Source organism: Trematomus bernacchii, unplaced genomic scaffold (genome assembly GCF_902827165.1).
Source record: "Trematomus bernacchii unplaced genomic scaffold, fTreBer1.1, whole genome shotgun sequence".
Taxonomy (NCBI): Eukaryota; Metazoa; Chordata; class Actinopteri; order Perciformes; family Nototheniidae; genus Trematomus; species Trematomus bernacchii.
Window position 1 is genome coordinate 12,047,785 of NW_022987973.1, and position 11,847 is coordinate 12,059,631.

At 39.9% G+C, this 11,847-nt stretch overlaps 1 protein-coding gene across 2 annotated transcripts; it reads right to left on the bottom strand.

Annotated features, from left to right (window-relative positions):
- Positions 1 to 268: 268 nt before the first annotated feature.
- Positions 269 to 11,196, bottom strand: tgfbrap1 (transforming growth factor, beta receptor associated protein 1). 2 transcript variants are annotated; one of them, XM_034116570.1, is made up of 13 exons: positions 10,956 to 11,196; positions 9,004 to 9,714; positions 8,189 to 8,383; positions 7,313 to 7,467; positions 7,025 to 7,107; positions 6,562 to 6,742; positions 6,285 to 6,445; positions 5,854 to 5,911; positions 5,623 to 5,766; positions 5,137 to 5,280; positions 3,950 to 4,109; positions 3,180 to 3,640; positions 269 to 2,800 (listed from the first exon to the last, which is right to left on the bottom strand). In XM_034116570.1, the coding sequence occupies exons 2-13, from the start codon at positions 9,698 to 9,700 to the stop codon at positions 2,612 to 2,614; spliced, it is 2,628 nt and encodes an 875-aa protein (XP_033972461.1). In that variant the 5' UTR covers positions 9,701 to 9,714; positions 10,956 to 11,196; the 3' UTR covers positions 269 to 2,611. The 2 variants fall into 2 exon arrangements, with proteins under 2 accessions (XP_033972461.1, XP_033972460.1); XM_034116569.1 differs by having other exon boundaries at positions 9,004 to 9,719.
- Positions 11,197 to 11,847: the final 651 nt, after the last annotated feature.

Here is an 11,847-nt window from a genome sequence, read left to right on the forward strand (position 1 = left end):
TATGGAATCACTTAGTCACATGATACATTGAAGCTATTGTAAAAACAAGACTTCTATATTGGAGTTTCAATAAAATATTAAAATAACCCCCACTTATATCCAATTAAAATATCTGTGTCCTACTAGTCCAGTGTTGAAACACAATGCTGCATTGATTCAGATTCCCTTGGTCAAATGAAAAAAAAGCTATTGAAGAAAACAATACTTTAAAAATCATGTCTAAACACCAGGGGAATATTTTTTAGGTGTGAAATTGAAACACCATAAGTTGATGTACAGTTTCATGTTTATTAAAATGGGACGGATTTACAGTTTGTACACTCCATCCACATTGGCATTGATTTAGAAAGCAACAAACAAGTACAAATGCAGTATATACATACAAGTATACATATATTTATAAAATACAATAGTATTTTTTCACACACGTTTTTTCTTTTAATTATTTTATGTCATGGTTAGGATGCTTTTTGAGCAAGCGTGTAGCTTGCTCAAAATCTGACATTGTCCAGATAGAAGGATGCTGTGCATAAGCTGTGAGTTTCTGTCGAAGAAAGTGAGTCAAGCCAAAAAATAATTACAATACTTAGATCTCCATGTTAGAAAAATAGTCCCATGAGTGCACAAAGTTCCCTCACAGAAATGTGTTGCAATTACAAGAGGCTAGAATCAATAGCACAGGCAGCAGAGAAACAAGAAATACCTGTAAATTAATTAAAATATAAAAGACGCGCTTATGTTCTTCTGGTCTTTGCTTCTGTTGAAAACTTGTTTAAGCAATGTTTAACAATCGGGGTTCATGGAGACTTGTTTTTGGAAGTACCAATATTCTCTTTTTCAGAACAAATTTGAATGAAACCCTTGTATAAAGTGTGTAGTGAGTAAGGATTCCTTTCCACATACGACTGTCAATATTGCTATTTTAATAACTGTGTTTTTGCCAGGGTTGTAAACCTCTCGTTATAAGCAATTCCATGCAGTCTGAGATCAAACCCTTTGCAAATGAGTAGAGATGTAGCAAGATGTTGTCGGTGCATCAAAGCCATGTTTTGTGTTTTCTTAATTTTCAAACATAAGTAAGTGAATCAGTTTTTTGCATTGCAATATAATGTATTATGAGACAGCAGTTTCATTTAGTCATCCTTGGCCTTTGTTAGGAATGTGGTAGAAATGCATCCTTATCCATATCACCTGCTATACACGATACTTGTAATCACTGATTGGACCACCAGGGGTTGTGGTAATAGATTGTGATCTGAAGTAGAATAATAAAAGATGGATCAGGTTTAGAGTATTTGTTCCAAACAGCTTAATATATTTCTCGTGTTTTTTTTCACTCTTATAAAAAGCACATTCAGGGCATATTGAGTAATGATAAAGAATACCATTAAGTCATTTCCATTAGGTTCCACCTGTAACTCATTTGATTTAAACACATAACTGCCTTCTTGGGTTCAAATACTTGTTTACGGCCTAAATAAAAACTGTACATCTCTCTACATCATAATATGTAAGGAGTTAACATATCTTATTAGCCCACAGGTAGTAATGAAGTAGATTCATTACAACGATCTCACATTATACAAATGTAAATGTTTGGAACAAATTACCTCCCAGCCCTTTCCTGAAGAGAAGACAGAATAACAGATATCTTTAATTGGACTTTCTAATTATTATTACATTTCGCCTCTGGTTGACATTTGTTTTGTGGTTGACAGGATTTAAAATGAACTATCGTTATCACTTAGTACATGAGCCAATCAAACACAATATATATACGGTATGAAAGCAGGCGAGTGGTTAATATCCCTCTTGATTTATTTCATTTGTAACTTAAAAATAGACAAAATGTATGAAGCTTGATTTCACATGATTAGATGATATTTTTCCTACCTACCGACATATTATTGGTAAAGATTTTTTGGTTGGTCTGAGGGTCCTTGAAGCAGTTTGAGTGATTTCATGTAGTGTAGATTTCACTGTTGTTGCTCCACACACGACACAAGGTTGAAAACCAAAAGTCCCCGGATCAAACTGTTGAACTGAAACACTGCGAGTACAACATCCAGGGCCATTTGAGGGGGAAATAAAGCAGCAGGGAGACCAGATCACAGAGAGTAAAAGACAGCCAGAGACTCTGTTTGCATCAGCACTGAAGGTTGTAGTATTTGACATTAAAACCTAACGATGCAATGTGCAAGTTAGGACAATATTAATACAATACCCATATGAGGGGATTAGACCACAACTGTAAGAGTGGTAATAATATGCATGCTTCAGAAATATTTGTAGCAGGTTTCAAATATTGTGTGTTCTGTAGTTCACCGGGACCGCCCTGAAGTCCACGGATAAGCACGGAGGCCCCTCTTTAATAAGTGGATTATTGGGCAGCCGGACTGCTGTTGTTTCTAACTTCAGAAAGTGTGGTACAATTGCAGCACAGGAATAAATAGAAGAAATCATCGGTTTCTCCCTTGCACTCTCACACATGCGCACAGCTTTGTTTGTGTTTCTCATCATGTTCTGTGCTTTTGTTATCCCCCACAGTCCTCAGTACGTCCTGCTTTAGTGCCTCCGATCACAGTCACATGGTAGTTTACAGGGTCAAGTCTCACGTGTGGTTACTGCTATTAGTTAACTGTCTCTTAGTGGGAGAGTCTCTTACTCTCTGGGCGACACAGTGTGTGTGGACAGGCGCTCCACCTGGCAGACACACCACGTCGGGCTCGCTGAAGGTGTTGTGGCACAGGTGGCATCCTTTCTTCTCAGACACAAAGATCGGTTTCTTCCGGTCTTTCAACTGAGGAGAAAGAAACACGAGGGCAGTGTTAAGATGACTTAAAGCAGGAATGAGCATAGAGTATATTCTTTTAAATGGTTGGCATTTTTGGGGTGGACCATGAGTAAAACCCTTAAAATAATAATAAATATAAAAAGGCAGACACATGTTTTGTCAATCCTTAAATATGCAGCTTTTAGTTGTTTATTTATAATTTTTTGGTTAACTCAGGATTGATAAATGAGTTATTCATATTGTGACAACTAACATAACGGTATCAAAACATTAACTAAATAAATAACAGTTTTGTACCAAAGCCTGTAAAACATCACATTTAAAAAGTATCATTAAGGTATTTGACTGAGTTTAATGTTTTTGGGTATTGTCATTTGTTCCTCACCCTGTCGTGGAGCAGTTGGAGGTTTTCGGACTGGGCGAGCCCCACGGCGATCTGCGCGGTGCGGCCGGCGTGCATGCTGGCCCTGACGGCTCGGCCCAGGAAGGGCCGCAGCAGCTGCAGGGACCAGCCCTCAGGGAGCATGCGCAGCACACGGACTGCATCGAACACCTCGCCATGACGATTCAGGAGATCCACTGCCGCCATCTCCAGCTCTCCACCCCCTGCTGCTGCCTGGGACTTTCCAGGAAGGTTCCTGTCTAGATACACCTCCAGGAGCAGGTGAAAGAGCTGCTGTTGGTATGCAGAATCCCGACAAGAAGAGGCCCAGACGCAGAAGGCCTCAGCGGACGAGAAGTCTTTTAGCTTGTGCACCAATATGTGCAGAGCTTTGTCATTCTCCTCCAGTTTACCATGTAGTGTTGCACGCTCCAGCAGCAGCTGTTCACAGTTCTCCATCTTACCTAAAACAGAGCAGGAGGAAATGAAACATTAACAAAACCTGCATGTGAACTCTTGTTGAGACTTACTGTATCACATCTTTCTATAAATGATTTTCCACCTTTCCACCTCGAAGCAGCACTAAGCCGGCATAGCATTTTTGATTCCACAACTGTCAAACTATATGTGTTAAGTCTAAGATGATACAGTTTTAGATGTACTATAACAAGCTAAACATCCTCACATTACGTCAAACTTTACACAAAAATAGAGAGATCCATCATAGGATTAAAATATGTCCGTGTTGTGGCATCTTCCGAGCTGTGGCTCACCTAGAAGGAACTGTGCCCGGTAAAGGTTGGACTCCCTGAGCAGAGCCTGGAGCCGCTCTCTCGCTCTGGTGAGGCGCTCTTCATCTGCTGGCGCCTCCGACAGCAGCGACAGAACTCTCTCCAGGTACAACACGGCCAGGTGAGTGTGGAACTTCTCTTTCTGCAGACACAAACATGAGAGAAAACTATCTGAGTTCAATAGGAAAGGCTTGAGTGACACGGCAAGCAGATACAGTAAACAAATAAAAACAATTTTCACTCAATATTCAGATAAAACCTTGATTAAGAGCATTTTTCTAACAAGCTTACTTGAAAGACAATGAAAGATGGGCTCAAAAGTACAGCATTACATACAACTTGAATCCTCACAATCTTATGCCTTCGCCAACCAATCAGGTTGCAGTTTACATCCATGTCTGTCCAAAATGTCATCATGTTTTATTATATTAGATATTTGTGGGAGATTGTCATAATTAGCATACAGATTAACAAGTAATGACCTAAACTTGTTTTTGAGGACATATTGACCTTTGACCACCAGTTTCTTATCCATCCATCTTTGAGCACAAGAGGACATTTGTGGTAAATTTGAAGAAATTCCCCCAAAGCTTTGCTGACACATTACATTGATAAGAATAGGATAGACTGACTAAACAAAAAAAAGCCCATTGTTGTGGGCAGTGCGAGGCCTAAAAAGAAAAAACTATGTTTGGACATTAACAGGATCCACCTTTGTAACCATCAATAAATCAGGAGAATCGTTTTCAAATTAAGTTTTAAAAGCACATACAAAAATTCGTCCTTCCAGTACTTATGTGTCGCAGTACTGCAGTGATGAGCCAGGTAGAAATGAATCATGTACATGCTCTTTAAAGAATTGTAAGTCAAGGGAAAGTGAGCCACTGTGTCATGTGACAAGCTTCATATTTAGAATGTGGTCAATAGAGAGTCTGTTTCAGTTCATGTAAATATCCGTAATAATAATGCAACTCAGTACTTTGGAGAAGTGATACTGCTTGGGAATTCATCTAATGCTGCTTGCTAGCCTGCAGAAACCCTCATTTGGATCAGCATCGCTTGCACACATTTTGTGTATATTGCTCAAGGAGAAAGCCAACCACTTGTTGACACGTGATCTACGATCTATCCTAGGATCTAGGATATGTTTTGAATCACTTGGAATGTACCTTTATCTTTCTCTCCAGCACCAGGTGTTCCAGGAAGAGAAGCAGCGCCTGGCTGTGCTTCCCCAGATATGTGATGGCATCCTCAGGGTTCAGCTCCGTCACATCCTTACTGACTGGCCTCTTAGTGAAGATGTGGACACCTATCTGTGAACAAAAACGAAGGTTAGAAATAACCAGGCATGAAGGAGAAAGCATGCAGAATACGAGTGATACAAGTATTGTATTACAAACATTTGTAAGTGTATCTATACAATCCACACATAAATGGAGTTGTATATCGGTACATATAAGGGTGCTAAATGAGAACTCCTTGTTTTTTGTAAGGAACTGAAAAAATAAAAAACTGATCACATCTCTGCTGCCCTCCTTGACTCCATTGTTTTGCATTCGAATAATGTGGACAATGGAGAAGTTATACTTGTGTTTACATTTTTACAATGAATAATATAATTATTCTTGAGGTAATCTAAAGCTCTGGTGACGTACCGTGGGATCTTTAGCCAAGGCCCAGTCTGCATACTTCCACACGAGGTCCGGGTTGGAGCAGGAGCAGAGGAAGTCCACGATGTACTCATAGAGGCCGGACCTGGTGGAGTCCTGCAGATCCCCGTCTACAACGCGGATCCACAGCTGTCAGAAAAGAAGAGGGGATTCGTTAAATGTCTCACAAAATGGTGGTGCTGATTCCTTCAGAAGACTCATTTTAGGTGCACATACCTGAAGTGCTGCAGAATCCTGACTATTATAATGATAGAGAAGCCCAAGTGCAAAATATCTACAAGAGGAAAAAAGACAGTGAGTATAGCAAAGGCTGTTTCTGTACAAAATATGAAATTAGCTGGACTAAACTGGATACAGATGTAAAAGGGAAAGTTCAATATCAAATCATTACATTGTCTTTACCTTAAGGGCTATTTATCCATCTAAAATGTGTTTTGTGAGTTGGGTGACTGTTGAATATATAGTAATGATATTTGATTGCTGTTTCAGATGAATTGTAATTATATGAGCCCATCTACACATGTGAAGGGCCTAAACAAATTAAAATGTCTGCGTTATAATACAGGCATTTCCTTTGCGTTTTGAAAGAAATTACACAAACTTATCTTAAAAGTAAGAGCTCGAAACCAAAATGATTGTATACACACTTGTGATATTTCTCCAGCCATGGGACGCTGTCTGCTAGCAGGCAGGCGTTGTCTGAAGCTAGCAGGTCGAGGAGGCTGTCATGGTCCTGTTCAGCGTATAGCTTCAGCAGAGCCGTGTCCACGTCCTCTCTGCAGCCATTGGCCACCTCTGTGCTTCGTACCTGTGTGTGGAGAGAAGACAAACAATGGGTACAGATGTAGTAATACATGGACTACTGAGAAGAGAACTCTCTCCATTATAAAATGCATATCAATCTTTTTTTATCATTCCATTTACCTCTCCCAAATAACTGATGAGGAATTTCTTGAATCGCAGCACTTTCTCCTGGTCGCCCTGCGCCAGGTGGTTCAGGTCTGCAAACTCGTGAAGAGGAGGGTGGCAGCGTGTGAAGGAAGAGGAAGCTGGCAGCAGCAGAGGGTAGAGAGAGATCAGCTCCCGAACGTCCAGCTGACCATTCCTGAGAATATTAGTGAACAAATAAATCAAGGATTAAATCTAAAAGCAGGGAATTACAGGAACTAGAACGCAGTAATAGAAGGAAGATCATTCCTCATAGCTGCACCATCTTTAATATCTGTTGTGATAGAAAAGGATATTTCAATGGGTATTTGAAATAAACACTAACGAATATTAATGGTTGAGTTAACATAAGGATATTTTTCAGGAAAACATTGGACCTAAATGGTTCTTGAGTTGACACAACAGAGCAGTTTAAGAAACACCAGAGTCTGACTCTCACCTGAAGTGTTCCTTTGCTTCCAGAAACTGAAGCTGTCCAAACTGTATGAACCCTGCCTGCTGGAGGATCCTTTTGTGCAAAATCTGTAGAAAGTGATAATATATGAGACAATCGTTTTTTAACTTTAAAAAATATGGTCAATAATGTAACAGTTTACATTGAAGGTCACAGTCCAGGCAAAGCCATCATATTATCATTCATTTCTTGTAATATCAAAATCATCGAAGGGCATTTGAATCACACATAAGAACATTTCAGCCATAGATTCAAAGCAACACAGTTTGTTACCTGGAACTTGTCTTTGGGGATATTTTGCTGTGCTCCTTCTGTGAGGATGAGCGCCTCCTCCACTCTGTGACTGGCCAGTAGGTCCTGGATCTGTCTCTCAAGAGGCAGCGGAACCAGCACGTACACGGCCTTAGTGGACGCCAGAATGACCTTTCCTAAAACAAACAACACCCACAGGTCAAAACTTCCACACTCTCAAACCAACAGCTACTGATAAGCACTATGACATCACACCAATTGGCTTGTTTAAATAAACCCAACAAACTCTATCTGATTTTAATCCCATAGCTCTTAAATTTATTTAGCTCCGGAAAGAGCCAGCTTCAGTTAAATGTTGGTTGTTGAAATGAAATATTCCATTTAATGGAAAAAGGTTTTGTGATCCAGATCCCATTAGGAATCAAGACACCACCGCACAGCTCTATCCAGCTAAGCAGTGACACTTTCCATCCCAGGTCTATTTAATAACAGAGGCTATTTTCCAATTTCAAACGATGAAGCATTTGACAATCAAAGTCCAAATGTATCTCCATTCTCTATAATCAATATGTGATGGACAAATTAGAATTAAAAAATGAATTGTCTCTAGAGTGAGCTGTGAGAAATCTGACAAATTGCTTGAAGTGATGTCACTCAAGTCAGCGTTAATTGGGGATGAGAACGACAAGCTGGAAAATAAACAACATTCTGGATGAATGGAGTTAGAAAGAAGTGAGACCTCTGTTGGTGCCCCTAATCTCTGCCTGACCTACATTAGCAGCTACTAGCATAAAACACCCAAATCTCTGAATGAAGATAATTGGTCGAGTTTTCCTTTAAAACCATGTATATAGTTTGTTTGATTAGACAACGTAGGTGTCCAATATGTGAGGATACCTTCAAAGTCTTGCAGAATGTGTCCATCCCTGAAGGAAAGGGTTTGTTTTAGTTGTTGGTCCAGCATGCTGTGGATTGTGATGAAGCTTTCATCCAAAGCCACCACGTACGGAAAACTCACAGCAGCACCAATCACGCTCTCCGACCAGTTGACTGGAGCTCGCTGAGATACTCCTTCTGCATTGGCAAACATCCCTGGGAGAGGATTCAGAGAAACAGTTTGAGAAACAACAGGGAAATGTCATGCAAACACTTGTTTTAAAGTTAAAAAGAAATCATTTTCAAAACAATTTACCAGCAGTTGCAAACAGGCTGGGACAATTGTGGAACTGTTAGATGCAACGATTGAGTAGACTGTTAAAAATGGGTACATCAAATTTATGAAAAACTGCCAATGATTTGATTTATGTTTTATTTTAAAACCTGGTGATTCAAGACTCATCAGTTTGTTCTGCCTTTGTGAAGCCCTTTGTAACTGGGATTTAAAAATATGTGATTGTATTAATATCACAGTCATACAGGTAGAAGGATGATGGAAAACCAGTAAAGAAAGTAAGACTTACAACTGATTTTTAAGTACACAAATGTATGGACATTCAGATTGTTGTTGGTACTTCCTTGTTATGAAAAAAAGTTTTCTATTTATAATTATCCCAAAAAAATGGTATGCTAAAATTCCTTCTCTATAAAAACGCAATGCAGCAAATATTTACAACCTTTGTAAATTACGTTTACGGTTTGGCAATAACATCAAAGCCTTTTCCTCTGAGGGGACTGAATTAATCCTTTAAAGACCTTTTCTTGTGCTGACTCACCCAGACCACCTGGTGCTGCTAAGAGGAACTCCTCCCTTCCGATCCTCTTCACAATGGGTCTCCTGTCCTCGCTGTTGTAAGGGAAGAGGTCTTGGGAGGCTCCTGTGTTGTAGTTCAGAATCATGTACTGTGTAGCGAGGGCCAGGCACAGGAAGTAACCGTCCACACTGACAGCACAGGGCTGCTCAGGGGTGGTCACCTCTTTGACCAGCTGCACTCTGTCCTCATACACCATGTAAATCTGCACCGTCCGTTTCTTGGAGGAGATCACACCCATTTCCACACAGAATGGATCCCCGTTCACCGGGTTCTCGTTAACGCAGAACGCTGTCACTCCTCTGATCTTGGCTCCGCCTCCTGCTGCCGACGGCACGGTCTCCAGTGTCACCATGTCGACCAGGAACACAATCCCATCGCAGAGCACAATCAGACGCTCCAACGCGGAGGCGGCACGCAGCTCAGCAACGGGTTTCTTGAGGCCTAGATATTTGTGCAGCAGCTTCTGCGCCGAGTAGGTCAGTTTCCCTTTGGAGGAAGTGACCTCGTTCAGCAGGAAGTGGTGGATGAAGCAGTCGTTGGTGCCCATGTACAAGTGCTTTCCACAGCATTCGATGCACTCGATGTTGATGCGAGCCTTGTCCCCCATGAGGAGATCTCTCTCCACAGCGGGGACAAGCTCAAACGCCTTCACACTCATCTCAGTCACGGCATCTACACTGGAAGACACAAAAGAGACAGGCTTCAACACAACAGACTTATTCAATAATCAAAAGGATACTGAAAAACGTCAAAAAGAAATCACTGGCTATATATTACTGTTTAAAAATAGGATAGACTGCAGCAAGGGTGTGTCCCTCACTCACAACAAACTGCATGTCTTCTACTTAAAGACAGAAAAGGGCTCTTGTAAATTGTGTCAAACATGTCTTACAATGTTTTGGTATTTTAAAGATCTAACAAGTTATTGACTAAATAAAAAAATGCAAAGAGCTGTGCTGTCTTTACAGACAAGCTGGCACTGAGCCTTTGGCTGTGGTGTGATGATTATTATAGATATGAATACATGTTTTAAAAGTAGGACTTTGGCAATGCTTAGTCTTTGAGAACTTAACATCCACATATTAAAGTGTTTTGTGTTTAATATGTGTATAGCTTATCTTCTTCTGACACATGTGAAAATATATGTGCTTGTTGTCTGTTTTGCTCTTCCTTGCCCTGCAATGCAAGTAGAGGGCTGGGCTTTGGGGTGTGATACTTGAATAGTACTAATACTTTGGCTTACCCCCATTTTCATAAATATGATGTGTTATGTTCATTTTACAAGAGTATTTATTTCCTTAGATATAATTGTTAAAGGTATCTGTAATGTATGTCATTTTATGGTAACAAGCTCCTTTACTACCATTGTATAGCTAACTCACCTCCTTACACAAATATTCTGTTATATCTTAAATATAAGTCAATCATCTTTCCAAGCCAGTTCTTTAAAAAAAACATTAGCTAACACTTTTTCTCATGTAACGTAAGGTTGCTGGAGTGGTGACAGCAGCTAATATTGTTAACGCTAGCTAGCGACAAATCCATGGAGGCTAACGACAGTAGCAAAACACAAAGTTCAATGTTTAGCACTGGCTGTCTGTGGGAAGAGTGTTTGGTTTACGTTTGGGAGAGTTAACTTAAACATGTGAAGAAGACTTGGTCGTATAGGTATTATTTTAGATTTCTGTACGAGCTAGCTAGGCTAACGTTAGCTTATATAGACCAGTGATTTCAATGCTAGCTGGCTAATTAACACTTAGCACAGCTATATTTTGTATGTGGCTAAAGGAGGGGCTTTCATAATGTGTCTCATTGGGTGACTGTCCAAAGAAAAAGCTCCCGAGATTAGTTTCCAACCAGCCTGCCCTCCCTGGAAAAGATGCTCCCTCCCTGGTTTCTGTTAGCATACCTACCGCTACAGACAGCGCTCAGGACGGCAGGCCGGATCAACACCAACAGGCTCACCACTCCACAAACAGCCGCCCCGACATAAATGTACAGTCAGACATTACTGCCATGGTGCTCGGGTCGGCACCGCAGCGACAAACGTAAAATACAGCTTGAATTGGGAGCGTTCAGGTCTTCCTTGTCCACTGTAAAACACCGCCCATTTGCACTGAAAGTCCTGCTGGCTGCAGGTGATACAGGGTGCGTTCAAGACCGTGATTCCCCTGCTACACAGGGTGCGTTCAGGATCGAGAAAAGTTGTTAGATTTCTTAATACTTTTCAAACTGATTTCTTAAATATTTCATAGTAAAGTCAATAATATTCAATGAAAGACAGAGGTGGTTATAGATGGATGAAGTGTTCATTTATAATAATAATAATTTTTATTATTATTATTATTATTATTAAATATTTATTTGTATTATTTTTTATAATTTTGCAAGGTATTGTGGGAATTTCACCAAGAGACCGATTAAACTTTACAATAGTAATAAATTATCTTTTATCATTATGACTAAAAGGGATTTACAATTTCTGAGGGTAATTCAAGATAAAAGAAGTGGAGTTTAAAGGTACCATGTTTGAATGAATACATTTTGTCAACATAATAAAATACAGAAACAAAATTTCAGTGAACTTTTAAGCCTACATTATCGCATAGACTGATATATCCTATAGGCCTACTCCCCTTCAACATTGACTGTCCTGGTTTCAGCAGTGTTTTAGAGGAACTATTGAAATGTAAAATGTCAATGTACATATTGATTCATCACTACACATTTTCCAGTAATATTAATCAGGCCTATGTAAGAAATAAAACAAGTAGTCCATAAATCATATTATATCAATCGATAGAA

What these genes read in the sequence shown, in the direction of transcription:
- tgfbrap1 (XM_034116570.1), bottom strand. Translation starts at nt 9,700, where the DNA reads ATGAGTGTGAAGGCGTTTGAGCTTGTCCCCGCTGTGGAGAGAGATCTC. An exon ending in TCCCCAAAGACAAGTTCCAG is followed by an intron (nt 7,108 to 7,312) that starts GTAACAAACTGT and finishes CACTTTCTACAG; the next exon opens with ATTTTGCACAAAAGGATCCT. An exon ending in TCATCAGTTATTTGGGAGAG is followed by an intron (nt 6,446 to 6,561) that starts GTAAATGGAATG and finishes CTCCACACACAG; the next exon opens with GTACGAAGCACAGAGGTGGC.